This window comes from Zosterops lateralis (assembly GCF_965231275.1).
Source record: "Zosterops lateralis genome assembly, chromosome: 3".
In the NCBI taxonomy this organism is placed as follows: domain Eukaryota; kingdom Metazoa; phylum Chordata; class Aves; order Passeriformes; family Zosteropidae; genus Zosterops; species Zosterops lateralis.
In genome coordinates this window covers 56,657,133-56,677,152 of record NC_139764.1, presented here as the reverse complement: position 1 = coordinate 56,677,152, position 20,020 = coordinate 56,657,133, and the positions used below count along the sequence as shown (strand labels likewise).

Here is a 20,020-nt window from a genome sequence, read left to right as displayed (position 1 = left end):
TTTGAATGTTGACTTACACTTTTTATTCTGAAAAACTGAGGAAAACTGCCTGTGAAGCACACTTTTTTTCCTCCAGTCAGGAAATGATATGATTACTTCTGTTGGGCATTATCTAGAAGTGTCAGAGGGACTTGGCCTGGCTGACAAGATTGTACCACCTCTAGCATAACAGTGAAACTGGGCTGGAAACTGATCTGGTACCAGAGGACTGTGGCTTCTGGACAGCCTGGAATAAGAACAGGCAGAAAATCTTGAATACTTTCAGGAAAGAATATGATCAGCTTAAGGACGGGATTTTTTTTCTTTTTTTTTTAATTGCAATAACAAGAAATTCAGCTTTGCAAAGTAAGAGCTCCCTTCTAGTCCTGCATTCCTTCTTGAGCACATTAATGATCTAACTTCAGTGTAGTACAAAGAAAGTCAGCATATCCTCCTCTGCCTCTCTTCTGCCCTTGGCAATTCTGGATTAAAGTGCTTTTTGTGCAAGAGTAGTACTAATAAAGTCTGCTTATTTGGCTTGAATCTAGTTCATGAGTCTGTCTCTGACTTTCCTTCCTGTACGACCAGTGGAGCTTTCAGTCTCCCATTTGCTTCACTTTTCAGGTCTTGCAAGCAAGAGTTGTGTGAGAAAGAAAGTGGCTGTCTGCTGTGAGTCCCTGGAGACCAGAGTAGCCTCAGACAACTGTGATAGCAAGAATACACCCTTGTGCCCACAGTTCCTCCTTCACAGGAAACAAAAAGCACGTGAGGCTGCCACAAGGCTCACATTCAGCCCTAGCAAGAAGGACACGGGGATGGGAGGTGTGGGCGCCACGAGCGTAAAGCAAGAGTCTTAGCAATTGCCTCTGAGCTACTTTGCTTGTGAGAGAAGAGAAATAATTTGCATTGTAATACTTGGTTGGCTTAGTTTTAAATCAAGGCCACCTAGAAGTCATTTATTTTCTGTGTCTTTTTTAATAAATGGAGTACACAAATAAGTATTTAAGCAGCCTAAAGAGTTTCTGCCATTTCATTCAAAACTCAAACAGAGGTCAAACGAACCAAAATAAAGATTTCATCCCTAATTTAATTTTTTTATAGTCTCATTTTAAAGAGCAATGGTACGGTTTTATTCTTACTTGTATACTCTAGCAATACCTTGCACATTCACTGTTAGGTCTCTAAAAGCAGACTGATCAGGTGGTGCTTTGCCTTTGTTGACAGGAGATAACCCGGAACACACCAGGGAAGGTCACAGCGACAGAGCCAAGTACTCAGCCCTTCCTCACAACAGAGGCATTGAGGCTGAGTCTCCTTGCCTTGAGACACAGCCTCAGGGAGCACAAGACCAGGACACAACCAAGCTCTCCCCTTTTCTGATGGATATAGAGAATCGATTGAAATCAGCCCATTGGAGCTGGAGAGATCAGTGCTGCACCCTCAGCTGGGTCCTTGGAGGCACATTACAACAAAGCCCATGATTTGTGGGAAATGTAGGACCTATTCTCACCAAACTTTGAACATTATCAGCTGCTATTACCATAAATGGGGTAAAAGATGCTTGGTACTTTGTATTTTTCCAAGTCTATGTAAATATGAGCAAACTACACCAGATAGCAAAAGGCAAAAGACACCGTGAGGTATCTTTACATACTTGTGTATATTTATCTATTAACACAGTGCATTAATTACCATTTTGACACAGAGAGATACAGATCACTCATCAACGACTTTCTGTTCTCTAAAAAATTTACACTGTTCAGTTACATAAACAAGACTTTATCCAGATGTTGATTTTTTTCTTTGATGGCAGTAACAGCTTTATCAGATTGGTTTCCATGTTAAGTACTTAGTAGCTGATGAATCACATTGTAATTCAGGTGATTTGCCAACATGGTTATATTTCCTGGGTCTTTATCAAAAGAGGAAAAGCATCTTCCATTACTTTGGTTTCAGTAGGATGGAGGATTTCAGGAAATGAAGGACTCTCAAACTGCTTGCTAAGGGCTCTGGGAGCAACAATGCAATAATTATCTTCAGTCATTAATGACCTCATTTTTAACCCATTCATAGTTCTCCCCAGTTTGATCTTGTTCATCGCTGTCTAAAAGAGGCCTCCAAATGATGCCTGACCTCACCATGATGGTTCCTCATCCTTGCTGTGCTGTCAGACTCACAACCACTGTGAAACAAAGTCTTCCTGCACTGCTGCCACTCAGGCTTGTGTACACTTCTGCTTCACTTAGAAACACCACCAACCCCTGGTCTCCTCCTGTGTCAGGGGATGAAAGAAGATGAGAGTTGGAGAAACCATTCAGAGAGTCCTGCAGAAAGCCTTAATGGATGGGACATGGGGAGCAAGGTGAGAGCAGAAACAGAGCCAGGATGGGTTGGAAACCCAGAAGTTCAGTTACACCCTCTTGAAGGGATGCAGTCTGTACGTGGATGAGTTTTTCAGATTTTTGAAGACTATAAAGACAGCAAATTGCTACATGATACTACACAATAAAAGTCACAATCTTCAGCACAAGTGGATTTTAGGAGGAGATGAAACCAGTGGCAGGTACTGGAGTCAGATTTGCAGTGTGACAAAACCAAGCATTTTGCCATTGGCAAAAAGGGAAAAAAGTAAACTTTACCTTTTTTTATTTTCAAAAATAGTCCCAGATTTGGGGTGAAAACTCCATTTGTCAATAAATTTGGCATTTCTTGAAAAAACACCAAAATCCATTAAATCTTCTAAACTTTAATAAGATACAGCATTTCACATCTCAAAAAATGGAGCACAAGTGGCTACAGAACAGGAAGTTGATGCTCAGGTATTGCAGGAATAAGGAGTGAAGGAAGGAATGCTCAATCCACCCCACCAGGTAGGCACTCTCTCCCTGGCTAGAAAATGAAAATCACACTGGATCCCTCCCAGAGTGATTTGAGAGAAATTTCCACCCAATCTCTGCTCCAAATGAACAAGCCAGCTGAGCAGACCAAAAGGGGCAGAGAATTCAGCTCCAGCACAGAGGGGTTTGGGCTGGTTCCTGTGCCTGTGGCAAGCTAGGTGCAGAGTAGGGCAACCAAGGTTGTATTCAGCTTCCCAGGACACCTGCCTGACAATAACACCTATGAGCACAGAGCCAGCACCATCCCCACAGCAGAAAAATGTTGGTGTCAGGGAAAATCCATACTTACAGAAGGAAGCTGAGTTAATTTCTAAACTTCAGAGTTGCAGGAGGAGAGTAGCAGGAAAGAGACACTGACCCTTACTGAAGGTTGCCAGGTCCACACATCAGCTGCTCCAGCCCCCTTGCCTGACTCTGGTGGAATTTGTGGTGGATGTGACAGATTAGAGGGTGAATGTGCAAAACCCTGAGAGAAGTGGTAACTTTCAGTAAGGAGAAATTCCTGTATGGCTGAAGTGCCAAAATCTCCTGTCCAAAGCCTGTTTTTCCCCTGCAGACGATCATCAGCAAACCCTTTCACCTCACCTCCAGCTCCTCGTCACCTATTCCTGCCCACACTCTCCAAATCCAACTTTTTCTCTGAGTCCTTCTTGCCTGTTGAGGAGCAAAGTCCATCTCTCTCTCCTGTGCTTGCTGCTCCAGGGATGTGGTAGGGGCCAAAAACTGGAAGAAAGGGGGGACCAGGGTTCACAGATTCACAGAATATTCTGAGTTGGAAGGGAGCCACAAGGATCATTGAGTCCCACTCTCAAGCAAATATCCCATACAGGGACTGAACCCACAGCCTGGGTGTTATCAACAACATGCTCTGACCAGCTGAGCCAATCTCAGGGTCAAGACCCCCTTGCCCTACCAGCAATGAGAGGCTGCTAATCCTGGCATGTGTGCCAGGAGCTCGTGCCACTGCTCTAGCACAAATACAGAAATAGCTGACAGACCAGCACATCTTCCTTGGGAACTGCCTGCAGCAAGGGGATGGGTGCCTTGTGAAGCCACAGCCCTGCCTCCTGCTCGATTGGAGCCCACCATGAGCCAGCAGCCACTGACAGGCACTGTTTGTTCCTCCAGGTGCCGTGACACCACTGGAAGCATGCACGTAAAGGAGGGAGCCAGACTGTGCAAGTACTTGGGAGTCTAAAGATGGTGACAGGTGCCTGTAGAATTGGGAACAGGTCTGGCTACAGTTCTGTTCCCCCATCCATGTTCTGTTCCACCGTGCACTAATCTTGTGTTAAGTTATGGTACATTTAGGACATTCATCAAAGCCATGGAGCAAGAGCATTCCTCCTCACAGGGGTGTCTCGGGCTGCAGAGAGCCTCCAGACACCTCTCACTGAGCAGCCAGACTCAGTCCAACCCCTGGAGACTGCCCAGCTTCTGGAGGCTGTAAGACCCCAAGGGAGGTCCAGGAGCCCAGCATGTCTCCTGTGGCACTGCTTCCCATGACCCAGTGGCCCTGTGGAACAATTACATCAAGCTGCTTCTGTCCTGCATCCCAGGGGAGGGGGCAAATTTTGAGCACTGCAGGCAGCTGTGGGAGCCTGTGGGTTTGCAAATCCTCACATTTATGTAAGAGTGGCAAAGTCAATTGTAAATGTTTCATGCACAGGACAGATGAGTTCCAGAGTGAGCGAATGACTGCCTATTTTGGTTAGGCTGGCTGCACTTGTAAGCAAGACAGCTGTACCTTTGTTAAGCAAAAGCCTCCAGCTTTTGCTTAACAAAGCAGGAATTTCTAGGAGCACCTTTTCAAGCAAGGTGAGAACATGTAACAGATCTGTCCAAACACTAGTGCCAAGTTTTATGGGGCAAGTAAAGTGCTTTGTATTACTTCAAAATTCAAAATGAGGATTGCAGATTACTCTTCCACTGCTTATAAACCCAGGTAAACTCCAGGAGTGTTTGTGAGTGGATCAGGTCCAAACTTAGAAGTACTTTAGGATTTCCTTAATTGCGTGTGCCTGGGTGATGTTTAATAAGCTGTCTTTAAGTTTCAAATAGTACTCTTTTTTATTTTCCTTTTTAACTGGATGTGTTTCTGCCAGGGTACCATGTGTTTCCCAGGCATAGCAGCTATTACCTTTCAGAGATTTCCATCCCACAGGTATTTTAAAACCTAGCCTAACTTACATCACTGACATGAAGCCCTTTGCCAACACATTTGCTGTTGCCATTTTCTTTTAAAGCTTGGTGTGGAAGGTCAGTGGATTAACACAGCCATCTCCAGAAAGGGGAGATTGAGTGCCAATCACTCCTGTGTCTGTAGAGGGTCCTTAGCTGTCCTGCACAGGGAGGAAGTGGTGCAGGAGTCCCATCTTCATCTCACCTTTGGTGAAACATCTCCCTGTTTATATGCTCACTTGGCTGGGGAGAAGGTCCAAGAGGATTCAACTACTCACCTGCTTGTTAGGATACTGATGGGATTTGAATCCACTTTCTCTGAGGATGAGTGTCATTTCCCTGCCCAAGCTGTGGGGCAGGGGCCTGAATGTCACATGTGAGTGTTTCTGTGTCTGTGCTTAAAAGGGAGCAAAAAGGGTACCCAGCCCAGGTACCCCTGAGAGATGGGACTGTGCCAAGATCCTTCCCAAAAGGGAAGCCTAAAGGCACTCCCAGAATACTTAAGGACTGGTTTTGTTAAAACTAGTTAAAACCACGAGCTTGAACAAGGTAGTTTCTGCAGCAAGAGAAAGCATGAGGCAAGACATTGGGCATAAACTCTCCCTCATCCTCCATGCATCCTGACTACTGCAGCTCTTCTCCATTTTTCATGGCCTCCTGCCTTGCAACAAACTCACAGCTCCTCAGGGAGCCTGGAAAAAAATCTTCTCATGGCTTCTGCCTGCATACATTCTCCTTCCAGTCCCTGCACCACAGCAATCCTTGACCATCTTCTGTGCCATGGGCTCCACTTGTCTCTGGGAGCACAAGTCCTGCTTCTCTCCCTGCTGCTCAGCCACACCTTTTCTAACACAGCACTGACACACACTCCTGTGGGTCGCTCTCCTGGGGATGTGTGGTGACAGCTCTGCAGGACAGCCAGCACAGGTGTCAGTCAGGCCACACCTCCAGCAAACCAAGGGATCAGAGATCTCCTCCTCTGGTCTGTGTGGCCTTTACAAAGACGCCTTTCAGACGGCACTAGGCTGATGCAACATTCCCCTTCCAAGGGTCCCTTGTGTCAGACTGACTACAATACTCTCTCTTCCTTAAGCATAAGGGTTGTTGAAAGAATACACCCATGGCATGTCATGGACTGCCCCTTCACTCAGACTTCCTGGGAGGGTTCTCCAGTGTGGGAGTCTATAGTAACCAGTGGAGAGGGGCTGTTGGGAAAAGCCATGGGAAAAAGGAAGATAAAACCCAGAAAATAAAAGTCAGATTTGCTGCTGCATATAAAAGAACACCACAAAAATGTGTTAACAGAGCAGTGGCACAGCAGGGTTTTCCCATGTCTAAGGCATATGGAAACTTTGTCAGTCGCTTCATCAGCACACAACGTTCTGACCCAGCTGTGGTGCTGCAACACAGCCAAAGGCAAAGCCACAGCCAAAGTTCTGCCATGTGAGGGAACCTCCTGCCAAGGGACTGAGCACTGCTGGCATTTGGCACCAGGCTGTTGCACTTCATTCATCCAGCAAGACATCTGCAACCTTGCCGTTCCAAGGTTCTCTGCTATGATGTCTTTGAAATGAAAGCATATTGTAAAGAAAAACTGTTGATTCACACCGTTTGAAAACATAGAACTACACAGAATTTTCTTCTATATGAAAAAAGTATATTTTCAGAGAGGTAAGTCCTGCTCTCCTGTCCTCCAGGGCCAGCAGGAATCTGGCCCATTACCACTGAAGCCATGAGCAGCAGCAAGAAGAGAAGACTATTCAGATAGTTCTGCCTTTTCCATGCCTTCTCATTGGAGTAGAGACGTTACATCAAAACCCACTTATTTCATCTTGAACACATTAAAAAAAGTCAATGTGTCAAAACTCAACTGTTCTTGTAAACAAATATATTCTAATCTGCAGTGTTCCATTTGCAGGGCTGTATTTTTAGCATACACCTTCACAACTTGAATTTTAACTTTTTTTCATTGAAGGTTGGAATGATCCTTTCAAGCCTTGCAGCTAAAGCACAAATTTCTAGCAGTGCTAAGAGGCAGGTGTGCTGTAACTGCTGCTCGGGACTCTGCTGTGGTTTTATCACTGTCTAAGGGAGACAGGTTTGATTTTCTGAACTGCCAGCCCTCAGAACAACTCAGAAGCTCTGACATGCATCTCTTCAGGGCCAGAGTTACAAATCAGGTTGCGCCACCATGAATTGGCCTCACAAGAATCTAAATTATCTTGTCTCCTTGCAGGAGACAGGCAGGAACAGGCATAGCCTGAAATACTTTGGATAAAAGTTCAATTAGTAAGAATTCCCTAGTCTGGAGCAAAAAGCAACAGCTGAGGTTGGAATTACCAGATTGAAGTATTCAGGAAGGTTGTGTCTTCATCAACAGTTGCTCAGAAAAACTTGCAGCTCTATTCCCAGTGCCAAATATCTCTACTCTGATTTGCCTGACTAGCCCCCAGATAACAAATTGCATTAGAATTGACTGCCAGTACATCTCAATGAGCTCTTTAAGAGGTTCTGAGCAGCAAGCAAGCCTTGATTATCAGAGAAGGCAACCTGATTATCAGAGAAGTCATTCCTTGGAAGATGAGAACATACTCAACTCACTCTGAGCTCTTCATGTTTTTACTCTGCATGTAAACTTAACTGATTGATAGTAGGAATATCTGGTAGTTCTACAGCAATTGCCACTTACCTCTCCCAACTCTAAAGCAGGAAAATCAAGTCTCTTGATTCACTAGGCCACGTTGCTACATGAGGTGTGTCTGTCTCTTGGAAATGTAAAACACATGGTCAGACCCATAGGCTATTTCTCCAAAAAGGGTGAGAGTATCTCTACTTTTGTTCATGGGCAAGTATGCTTCTCTAGAGGGTGAACCAGGAGAGAGAACAGTGCTGTAGGGAACCGAGTCATTATTTGTCTGTGTGTCACTCTGAGAAGAAAATGGGAGGAACAAAATTTAAAGACAGAACAATCTCTTTGTTCCTTCAAAGTGCATGTTCCCTTGAAAACTGCTGGGCTTCTCATAGGTAACAGCACCTGTATCTCCGTCATCCCCAGACTGTAAAGATGAGATGCAAACGAGGCTTTGTCTCCCCACATTTAAACAGCTAGCTGAATCCAGACCCCAGAGAACAAGGGTATTATGTTTCCCAGATCAGAAGCCAAGAAGAGTTGTTTTTATGTGAAAACAACATGCTACTGTAGATAACACCCAGAGCAAATCTTCCTAAACCTACACAACACAAAGAGCCTGTGCTCTCCTTGACGCAAGGGGGGTGTCTAATGATGCCAGAAGACAAACTAACATTATAGAATAAGCAGGAAGACACACTGGTACTTGAAGGAGCACTGTGACAGAGAACCCCATCACTGAAGGGTTATAGAAAAGGTCATCAAGAAGTCAGTTACTTGTCTTGTAGGAGCTTGCTTATGAAACAAGAGCTGTAAACCACAAGCTGTGCAGAACTCAAGAACCACAACTGAAGTTGTGCTGCCCTTCTGTCCTCCAGAGCAGCAGGCCCTCAGCAGCAGAGAGCACGTGATCCTCAGGCACACTGCAGTGCTGGGCTGCTGCTGTAAGATCCCCTGCAGCTACTCCCACCTTACAGTCAATTAAAGGCAGATTCGGTCTGTTAGGTGAACATGGGCTCCATCCAATTAAGTCTGACTAATGACATCTAGGAACCATTATATGGAAACCCTGGATCAACAGGTTATTTTTAAGAAGAGAAGGAAATTAATAAGAAAAATCTCTGAAGACCAAATTCCCTGGATTGACAAATACTGCAGCTATATCAAGAGAAACTGATCCACAAAGCATGTCTCATGCTACTTTGGATAAAGGAGTGCTCACATGCTGTGCACTAGAAGCAAACAGAAACGTGTGCTGACTCACCTGACCTCTGTATACTCCACAGATTGGAACCTGATAAATTCCACTTATCTGTGTCAAACCTTGGCTACACTGCCACAGAAAATACCAGTGCATGAAACTGCACTGACAGCACTGCAAATTATTTACTATTCCCCAGAATCTGTAATGAGCCCCAAGAGTGGTTTCTCCATCAACTCTGCCCATTTTAATTTGATAAACATTGACATTTCCCCTGCTTTACAACTGAAGCTAAAAATAGCATTTTTCATTTCATAACTTCCCAAACTTTATCAGAAATGTGTTTCATGCAGCGAGCACCGGCACTGGGAAAAAAATGAGGGTCTGAATAGCTGTGAAGAACCTACACAGGACCAAAGTAAATTAGGCATTGAAACAATCATTTCCCCCTTCAGGAGGAGATGATGCTTTGAGCAGATTAAAAAATACCACAATTTGAAAACCCTTTAAAAACACATTTCCAAGAAAACAATTCAAACACTAATCATAGTTTTGGGTTGTTTTTTTTTTTTTGTTTGTTTGTTTTGTTTTGTTTTGTTTTTTTTTTTCTCATATTTTATTGAATGAAACAAAACTGACAAACACAAGAAATAAGATCAGCATTCCTCTCATCTCATCTCTACATCAGTCCTTTAGAGTCAACAGCTACGAGCTCCTCCAAGTGCAAATGCCAAGAGAGACCACAGTGCCACAATACCAGAGATTCTAAGAGACAAGAATAATAAAATGCTGTTAGGTTAGTTATATTTCTGGCTTAATTTTGTGTTTATTAAGCCCTTAGATTCTTTTCCAAACCATGTCAAGGCAGAAATTCACTCTTCATGAGTGAATTCACCGTCACCACCTCACAAGAGGGGTGCAGTTTGAATCTGGAATTCTCTCCCACTACCAAGCTTTCAACTCAGCTGTAGAAAAAAACCCACATCCATCTCACACCTGAGATACTGTCTCCTTCTTATTAAGCTTATTGGAGCTGGTGCTACACTCACTAAGATTGCCACTTCTCTGCTGTGACAGCACATACTCAGTTTTGTGCTATCCACGGGGTAACATTCCTGGGTTAACCACGAGTGAGAATAAAGACAAGTTGCCCAGGGCTGAAATCAGCTCATGAGCAGCCACTCAAGCAAGCAAACCTGGCTCCTGAGTCCCCTGATCCTCCCAGGGGCTGGCAGGAGGACACTGCAAACACGTGGCAGGCTGCTGCTGTGCCAGGGCCTCGGACCTGAAAGGAATGCTTGCCCCCGCCCCGTTCCCGTGCTCCCGGAACTCACTGCAGCAGGCAGTTCACGCTCGGCGAGTGCCTCCAGTGGCGATAGATGGAGACCTGCAGGTGAGGGTGGTGCCTGTAATCCCGCAGGACCAGCCTGACCCTGCAAGGAAAGCACGGCTCCAGCTCAGCCCGCAGCTGCTTACAGCACCCCACAGCTCAGTGCAGGAATTTCTGTCCAAGAGCTGTCACAGCAGAGAGAGAGTGGGACAAAGGCCTGGATCAGAGGAAGCAAGGACTGAAAATTAAGATTTTCTGATCACTTACTGCTTGTATTTATTGGAGAGCAGAATGAACTGGTTCTTTGAAAGCCGTCTGACATCAAAGCGACAACGAGCTTTAAACTCGTGGTAAATCTGTCTCTCAGTCAGCCCTGGCCAGCCTCGGACACGAACAACCAGGGCAGGGGGATGATGGCAAGGAGCATCTTCCCCAGAAAAATTCTGGAAAATGTACAATATTGAGACATATCTGAATTTGGAAATACTATAGAGGCACTATTAATACAATCAGAAAATATGCAGAACATGACAAATAAATGGCAGGTTGTATAATACTGCTGTTGGTGTAAAATTAATTTTTTTTGCCTCAAGATTCATTTAAATATTGTCATAAAAGCAAACTGTCATGACTACCATGGAGAAACTACCAGAGAAACAGCAATGTAAACTGGCTAATCCTATCTTACAGAATAACAGCATGAATACATTTTGCAAAGCAGAAATTCAACTCATTGGCCATTTTAAAAGGTCCCCTGCATCACTTGTATGACAGCAATTTCTGCCAAAGTGGGCCCCAGCACCAGTGGATTCCTTTCCTCTAAGGAAGTAGATAGCAGGATAGTAGTAGCCTACTACCAAGTAGGCTACTGACCTATGCACCCCACAAACAGGTCACAGACCTGCAATTCATACGCACAATGCTTGAGACACCCCCTCGGATGAAATTCACTTTGTTCACATGCTCAGCTAACACCGTGAGATACTGCGAGAAAGAAGGATCAGCCTCCACTGCATCACTAAATCAGAAAACAAAAGAGAACAAAGTTTTGTTTCTCCAGGGCTGCACTGCTACACAGTGTCAAGCTCTTCAACTAGTGACAGAACTGGTATTTCAGATCTTAGTATCTTCCTACAGAAGTCAAAACGATGCGAGAAAAGGGAACTTAACTGAAGGCACTGATTCACAGAGATTTCAAAAATGGAAACTAATGGAAAATTATTTGACCCTTACCCAAGTGAACTGAACTTGAGAGAGCTTGTTCAAGAATAAAGAAGTCACAATGTCATTTCCCAACCTCTGAGCCATCACATGGCCTGGATTTCATTTTTAAAATGTCAGCTTTGACATAAAACTACTACTTTCAGATTTATAAAATAAAAATCTAATTAGAACATGACATTTCCAATGACACTTTCTTTTGTCCAAAAGGAAGGCCAGCCTGCAAAACAAAAGTCAGCCAGAGCAAACGGAAGACTGTTTTCCATAGGAAAACATCTCATGTAATGCAATTTTCAGTCAATACTCAAACATTACTCACTCAGTGGATCTGCACAGTAGCAAATGAGCTGACATCAGAAGAACTAGAGAAAGGAATAATGAGGTGGCATTAGAAGAAAGCTAGAGAAACACAGCTAAATACATAGAAAGCAAAAATGCATTGAAGTGCAGCTAAGTTACTAAGAGCAACAGAGTGTATATAAACAAATATTTCTTAGCATCAAATAGATCTAGAGAGAAGGAAAAGATTGCCAAATCCCAACACAATATCTGAAGTTTTTAAGAAACATTTTACCTGAACCACAGAGAAATGCATCATAGCCTGCCTCATGAGGAAACTTCTTCTCAGCTGTAAGTGTCCAACAAAACCAAGAAGAAGTAAACACATCTAGCATGCTGTGAGAACTACTACACTGAAGAATCCAAACTCTTAAGATCCACTATTCTGAAAGTTCTTTCCCCCCTCCAGCTCTGTTTCCTTCCTCACCCTGAAAACTTTATACTCAGTAAAAAGTTTGTGCTTTAGCATGCATTTTAAAACATCACCAAAAAAGAAGCAGCAGTTACATGAATGTCTGAAAAGCTCAGCAAGATGCACATTAAAAAAATTTAACTTTTATGAAAGTCTAAACCAAACTGTGTTGTCTATGTTACTGATGGTATGGGGACCATTTCAAAACACAGGAGGCCCTGTGCTGCAAGACACAATGTTGCCAGGAGAAGCCAGAAAACATCTGCCTCACAGCCTGTATCACACCATGTCCTGGACACAACCTCCTGCACAGACATCAGTAACCTTGCACACAGCCACCAAGCTCCTGCTACTTTGCCATTAGCTCCTTCTACTTTCCCTTCTAAGAGAGCTGTTTCCCACTTCCCCTTGCCCCCTCCAAGGGCTCTTCACAGCCCAGGTCAGGTTCAGCTCAGCCCAACATAGTGTAAATGCTGTACCAGCAGCACGAGCTGCCCTGCATTGCCCTCAGCAGGGACACGCAGAACACACATCTCGGGAGCTCAGGGTTTGGGTCTGGACAAAAATGTGTTTCAGCAGTTCTGGGCAAATTCAGCAGACCCACTGGGCTTCCCCTCATGCTTTATATGTGCTCACCCACAGAGTACAACAAACCTCTTTTGATCTATTGACTGTAAAGATTTGCTAAGAACATACCATATCTTGAGCAGCCACTTGCGAGAGCTATAACAGGGCACGGTGGACCTTTGGGATTCAGGTTGCTGCTGAAGAGAAGTGGATGTGTGAGATTTTTTGTCTTTCTTCAGCTTGTTAGAGAAAAGTTACTGTTCTCTAGTGACCTGTAGCTTCATTTCAGAAAAAGCTACTGGAGACTTTAAAATGAACTTTAAACTATCCTCTAGGATAAGGCCAAAAATCATACTTGAGTAATGTCTATCAGTTTTCTTCCTGAAAACTAACTCCTAAATACTTCCTTAGTCTCTTCTCTCACTCAAAACTTGTAAGCAGCAAATCTGTTGTAATTGCATTAAAAAAAATTGAGCAGAAGTAAAACTGCAAGGAAAGAGATTGACTAGATGGTTCTTTTTTAATGGGGAACCCTGGAGAATAAACAGATACCCTTGGAATGACCGAAATAAAAGAAAGAACAACCAAACAGAATATGCAGTCTGACACTGCTGATAAACAAACCCTCAGAATCCCAGTACTGTTTTAAAAAATTGATTAATTTTGCATCTCCTTCTTGGGACTAGGGGGTAATGGAAACAGGCAAACATTTCCTCTCCTTCACAAAATTGACAGGGAAAAAATTAATTCACAAAAGAAGTGTGAAATAAGTCTCCTATCACATCATGACTAAGCTCATGAGATATCTACTCATGTGCTCCATTTGAACATTGTCTTTAGTTACTGCTTTGGGCTCAGTGCAGCCCTCTCTTGGGACAGGCATTCGAAATTAGGATGTATTTTCACCAAGAACTGAATCTTACTCATTTCAGAACATGACATAAACAAAATAATTCCCAAGCTGCACGTACAGCTGTATGCAAACCAAATTTGTGACCAATGAAATAATGGCAATTCAATGTGAGAAGTGACTCAGAACTAATAATTTACTACACAATTCCTTTACAAGAAAGATGTGCAAATCCTTTGCTCTTAAATTTAGAAAGACAAGGATCCAATTCAAAAACATTTGAGAGGAGGGAAAGTATGAATGTTCGAAATGACTGACTGTGAAATATCTTTCCAAAGAAGACAGGGACTGCTGAAAGCTCTATTGGCCAGCACTTACCTGCACAAAACTGCATACACCTCCACAAGACTAGATACTCGAGGAAACAGACATTTCTATAAAAGAAAAATGTATTAGAAAACCAACCACAACAGACCTTACACTGAGTTCAATTACTTGCACTGCAAATTTGTCAAATGATATCTAAAATTAGAACTTCCCAAGGCAACACTGAGAACTGGTTGCAGTTCTGTTATTATCACAGGCCACTGAGGAAAGATACACTCTCTCGGGCGAAACACAAGTTTGAACTTCAAACAAAAACAAATACATGCATCTCACCTTCTGCACATATTTTGTTACAGTCTTGGTGTCTATAATGACAGGAAACAGGTTGTGAATGTTCCTTTTAAACTCCTCATAGCTTTCTGAAAGCAAAGCACATGTGGAGAAAGGCATCAGAAAACCGGGGAAAATCCAATGGAATCACAAAGTAATTAGGAGAGAGAAGTGACAGCAGGCAACAATGCCCTCTCCAGCATTTAGAACTCAGAAGAGGCAACCAGCCCTGCTGCTTGCTAAGCTCTGCAGGTGTCTTGGTGACAAATGGCCACTGCACCCCCTGTTCCACCCCCAGTGCAAGGGCAGCAGTCCGGGACAGCAGCTACACACAGCAGTACCTGGGAGGGGCCTGTAGAACTTGTCATGAAGATGCATAAGGTCCATAAGCATGTTGTGTCCCACCAGGGGCTACAGGAGGAATATAAACATAACAGCTCATTGGAGCACATTTCTGAAGAGAGCTCAGAGATAAACAACACAGGCACACTCAACGGCTGTAACTCTTTCCTCCAGCAGACAACATCCACACACACTCGCACAGGAGTCATTCAGGCTGCAAGGCTCACAGAAGGACTACTGCCTGCAGGAAATCAGACCTGTGGACTCTCTGAGAGGGTATTGTCTCAGCAGCATTCTATTTTCAGTGGACTCAAGTGGATTTTTGGTTCAGCTGAACAGGGTTCCAACCATCAGATTTATATGCTCACTCGCATGGGCAGGGACAGTCTTTGCTGCACATCACCCATAGCCCTCTAAAACTGAAATCCATTTGATTAGCTGCATACAGAACATAAGAATTTCCATACAAAGTCAGACCAATGGTCCACATGGTGCAATAAACTGGCCTGTTGCATGCTGAAAAGCACAGATTGCCCAAAAAGCAAGAATCTGCTCAGCCTTCTAAGATGGTGACTCAAACTGTAACACCAGGATTTTTAATATTGCATTTAATACAGCAAAATTAAAAAGAGATGAAAAGTGAGCATGGAGTTAAGGCATTTTACCTTCTTGGCTTTAACAAGTATCTGGAAGAGGTTGGTGAAGCCCCTGGCAGACAGGAGAATGAGCTTTTTCTGACAATGGTCATAAGAAGAGTTCTCCAGAAGCTGACGGTGCTCTGGACTCACTTTTTTCACCATTACCTGAAAAGAAGAGTCACTGAATCTCAGCCTCCAGTGTTAGTTGTATGTACATTGCTTACTGGGGTTCAGTAATGCTGAAGTCAAGTTCAGTTTCAAAGCACTGAAGCACAGAAAAACTGCATCCCCTGAGACCTTGGGACTGTCTCACTTCTTTATGGAGATCAGTGCTCCAGTAACTAAACACGCCTGCTCAAAGTGAGTCTTAATTGTGCTTCTCTACTTAAGAAGATTATCCCTACCAAAGGGTTTTTTGAGCACAAATTAACCTAATTCAATTTAACTTGATACTGATACAGTAAGTTCATGGTACCAAAAATGCAGAAACAAACAGCAATCATCCAAGCTGAGTCCTTAAAGGCAATACTTTAGATGAGAAAGCTGGGTAAATCTGACATTCTGGGGACATTGGTTATCAGAATAAAGTGGACTGATGCAAAAAAAAAAAAAAAAAAGATTTCTGTAAGCTAATTCTAAGCAACTGACTGATATCATACTCATACCCATAGTTTGAGAAGTCCACAACCACAGTTTTAATACAGAAAATACTGCACTGAATGTAAAATATGAGGAGTGAATAGTGAAACAGCAAATCACAGAGTAAAAGTCTTCAAAGCAACTTCATGGTAGAAGTCAGCAAAGGAAAATCACAGAAAACACAAAAACTATGTTTTTGTGAAGGTATTGACAGAGGGACCTAATAAAGTCTGAAGACATAGAAAGGGTGCCTCCAGAAGTGTTCCAAGGAAAACCATTTCCATTTAAAGGGATTTTGGAGCTACAGGACAAACAGAAACCAAAGTTGCTCTATTTTCTGTATCCCTTTTCTTAGAGTCCCACAATCAACATTTCCTTTGTCATTGTCTTCTCCTCCTCCTTGACTGTATCATTAAAAGTACAAGCATCATTTCAGAGTCCCTACAAGAATGACAATCTGTCCAGATAGAAATCCTCTTTTCAAAAGGTCCATATTTCCATCTCACCTTCGTGTCTCCAAGAGGCTCTGTCCAAACATTTTCGAGAGCCTGCCTCAGAACCAGCTGAACGTCAAGCATTTGATAGCCTATGAGACACACAACCAAAGGAAAAAAAAAAAAAAAAAAAAAAAAAAAAAAAAAAAAAAAAAAAAAAGAAAAAGGCTTCAGAAGCACAAAATGGAAGTCAATTACCACAATGCATGCTCCAAGCATCCAGACATCCACTTCTGCTTCAGAAAGACCCACCACCCCAACAGAGCAGAAAAGCAGAGCCCAGAGACGAACTCCTGACAGGAGCTAAAGTATAAACTGGGGTAAAGAGTTCTAAAGGTAGGATGGGCACTGATGCTTTCTCAATAAAGCAATTCAACAGAAAAAATGACAGTTATAGCCCCAGAGGTTCACACGAAATTACGAAGCCACTCAGAGCCCACAGGTGTCTAAGAGAGGCACTGTTTCATACCATTCAGATCCTGCAGAATCATAGTATCCTCTTCTTTTGCTGCAGCTATCCAAGAGGTCACTTCATCAATAGCTTTCTTCAGGACATCCCTGTCTGCATTACTACTGCTGGATGAGTGGAAAGAGGCAGTGTGAGGAATGCTCTTTACAGGAGAAGCCTTGTGCCTTACTGTAGGAATGCAAAAGCTTCATTTCACAACCTGCACCCAATTCTCCACATAATATCCTGTGATCTCAGTCTTCCTTCAGACACCACAGCAGGCTGGAACAGTTGGCAGTGGTGTGTTCAGACCAACAGGTTTCAGCATTTCTACAAAATGTGATCTGAGTGAAGCTGAGCCATGAACACAGTGCTGAGGAGACAAGTGCTCACCTGCAGACTTTCCAGGTGCCTGCTAAGAGGTGCTGCCTAAGGATCTTCTCCTGTACCTCATTCATGTATGGGATTCCATCTTTGAGGAACTGATGGGGGGGGGAGAAAATGCCAGGGTGGTTACATTCCCCTGGATTTTCTCACAGCACATTAGAGAATTAGGAGGTTAGTCAGGACAAACAAACTGTAGGCAATACAACAGGTATGGAGGGAAAAAAAGGATATTTGTCAACTACAATCAACTTTTTTTGCTCTTCTTTTTACCTTCTCTTTAATAAGATGTTTCCTGCCCAGAATTGTGTAACAGTACTCTTATGGGATGAGAGTCTGAATTTTATGGGAAATGTGGCAATGCATAGGATGCTTGTAAACTGGTACTTCTCTGCATTCATGGATAGTAAAGACACACACCACGGTCTGTTTAGTAAATCCTTAGCTCTCCAGAGATAGGTTTTGGGATTTTTTTGAGGCAGAAGAATCTGTCTGAGGCTGCCGAGGATGTGATCATTGCCTTTACATTAGTTCAGAAAAAAACAGCACTCCCTACCCCTGTTGATAATGAACTGCATGATGCATCCATACTTTAGGAAGATGCTATTTACCCCAGAAATGTAACATTTAGGGATACTAATCTGATTTCTTCTGCAGTTGCACAGATTTTCTCTGTTCTGCATTTCTGGCAGAGATTGCATACCTTGTTGTAGTCAAAGCCATAGTGAGACAGGAACTGAATACTGGATGCAGAGAGGGTAAATTCAACATCCCTTATTCCCAGCGTTGAGGGAAAGAGAAAAAAGTTGTATGAATGTACCACATACCTAAAATAAAAAGAAAAATATTTCTAGATCTTTACAAGAAATAACTCTGCCCAAAGGGAATTATGCATAAAATCTCTACTGCACTATCCTCATTGTAACAGAAAATTGGTTTTTTACTTACTTGTTTGATTTTTCTTTTGAGAATATTGCCAGCCCTGCAAGAAAGAAACCTCTGTTGAGATGGCAGCATTTAGCTGGATGACTACAGATAGTGTGCAGATTAGATAAGGGATGTGAGGAACCCCTCAAGAAATAAAATGTTTTCCATTCATGAAGGTCACTGAGCCAATCCCAGCAGCAACTGCCAGGCTACTCCCTGCATTCCTGAGAGCTGAATGGGACAACCTTTCACTGTTATGTGGGAAAAGGAGTGAAATCTGAATTAAATAACAAACAGACTGAGCAATGGGCAAGAGGTGAGATGGTGATGAGTCACTGACTGTGCATACACAGATGAGTTTGTGGGTCCAACTACACCACAATAATGTTTAGAACAAGCTGGGCACCACAGACGACTGAAACATGGGTTTTACTTCTCAGGTTCTTTTTTCTTCTATTAATCCCTGAAAGGCACATTAAGATCTTACATACCCCAAAACAGTGAACAATATTTCAAACTGTTTTCTAGCTGGATTCCTGACTCCTTACTGGTTCTTAACTGTCAGCAGCCCTCCTCCACAGGCCCCTTCTCATGTTGATTTGTTATTTTAGGAATAACAGAAATAGCAGCCTTCATTTTCCTCATAATCCCCTTACTCACAATGCACTGCATCAAAGGAGACAGCTTTGAATAGGAGCTGCCGTCATACACTTCTTGCTTGCATCCTCTGATTTAAAAGCCTTGTATTTTTAACTGTGACCTTTAAATATGGTCAACTTTAGACCAGTAATACTATATAGCCCACCTCATTTCACGTTATTTATTAAAAAGCTGATAGTGCCAAACATCAGAGGGGAAAAAAAGAAACCCAGCAAACAAACGTCTCTGGAATAAGTGAATTTAGGCCAGAGCCACCTGCAGGACCCACCTGATAGCAGAAGGCCCATTACCTGTACGACTTGGGAAGATCACTTTCCGTGTCAGAGCAGCACTTACCAAGCTGAACAAGAGTGAAGTGCTGAACACTCTGCCTGGCCTTCTCATACCTCTCTGCAGGGGAGTCAAACAGGCTAGGGAACAAAACCAGAATTGGGGAAAGGACAGCAGACATATGAAGGGTTGCTATGCACAGCTTGTTCTCACAGGGCTATAACAAGTCTCCCTCATATCTCAAGTCCAACAGCTTTACCTGGGCTCGTTGTTTTGCAGGAAAGTTGAATGCAAACCAGTAAACTCCATATCAAGGGCTGTTGAGGTGGAAAGAACACAAGAGAATCTGAAATTTGAAGCGTGCGCTTCACCAGCACCAGGACAGGGGCCTCCCAAACGCTTCACCGTAACTTTTATCAAACTACAGGTAGCAGGCTGAAGAGAAAAGCTGTGGGGCCGACACCTGCAGCTGCCTCACTCCAGTAGCGGGATGAGGCAGGGACACCTTCTCCTCGCCCCTCAGGAGGGGCCCGCCTCACCCCGTGCTGTGTTCGTGCCCTCACCCCGAATCCCAACTCCCCCGGCCCCCAGCCCAGCCCAGGCCAGGCCAGCACGGCACTCGGGGCTCCCTTCCCAGCCTCTGCTGGAAGCCTGTTGGAATTCCCGCGCCTCGGCGCTCGCTGTGGTGGGCGCAGCAGCGCCATTATCGGCTGCGGTACCCCGAGTGCCGGGTCCCCACGGCGGGCAGGGGCCAGCCCAGCCGCCCCCCTGTGCGGCCCGAGGGCAGCACTGGGGCCGGACAGACGCCCCCGACGCTCACCCACGAAGGCGGCACGGAGGATGCGGCGCCTGAGGCGCGGCAGGCGCCAGGCAAAGCCCTCCGCGCCCACCTCCATCGCCGCCCTCCCCAGCCCAGCCCGGCCCGGCCGGCCCGGCGCGCCTGCGTGCCCGGCGC

At 44.0% G+C, this 20,020-nt stretch overlaps 1 protein-coding gene across 3 annotated transcripts; it reads right to left on the bottom strand.

The window, feature by feature from the left end:
• Positions 1 to 9,437: 9,437 nt before the first annotated feature.
• On the bottom strand, positions 9,438 to 19,975 carry PNLDC1 (PARN like ribonuclease domain containing exonuclease 1). Of its 3 annotated transcripts, none has more exons than XM_083857786.1 (19): positions 19,886 to 19,975; positions 19,325 to 19,382; positions 19,132 to 19,205; positions 18,157 to 18,190; positions 17,912 to 18,035; positions 17,218 to 17,306; positions 16,846 to 16,952; positions 16,389 to 16,468; positions 15,271 to 15,408; positions 14,605 to 14,674; positions 14,267 to 14,352; positions 13,985 to 14,040; positions 12,886 to 12,953; positions 12,013 to 12,066; positions 11,758 to 11,800; positions 11,136 to 11,235; positions 10,485 to 10,660; positions 10,222 to 10,320; positions 9,438 to 9,652 (listed from the first exon to the last, which is right to left on the bottom strand). In XM_083857786.1, the coding sequence occupies exons 1-19, from the start codon at positions 19,959 to 19,961 to the stop codon at positions 9,586 to 9,588; spliced, it is 1,599 nt and encodes a 532-aa protein (XP_083713912.1). In that variant the 5' UTR covers positions 19,962 to 19,975; the 3' UTR covers positions 9,438 to 9,585. The 3 variants fall into 3 exon arrangements, with proteins under 3 accessions (XP_083713912.1, XP_083713913.1, XP_083713914.1); XM_083857787.1 differs by having other exon boundaries at positions 12,886 to 12,950; XM_083857788.1 differs by having other exon boundaries at positions 16,846 to 16,949.
• Positions 19,976 to 20,020: the final 45 nt, after the last annotated feature.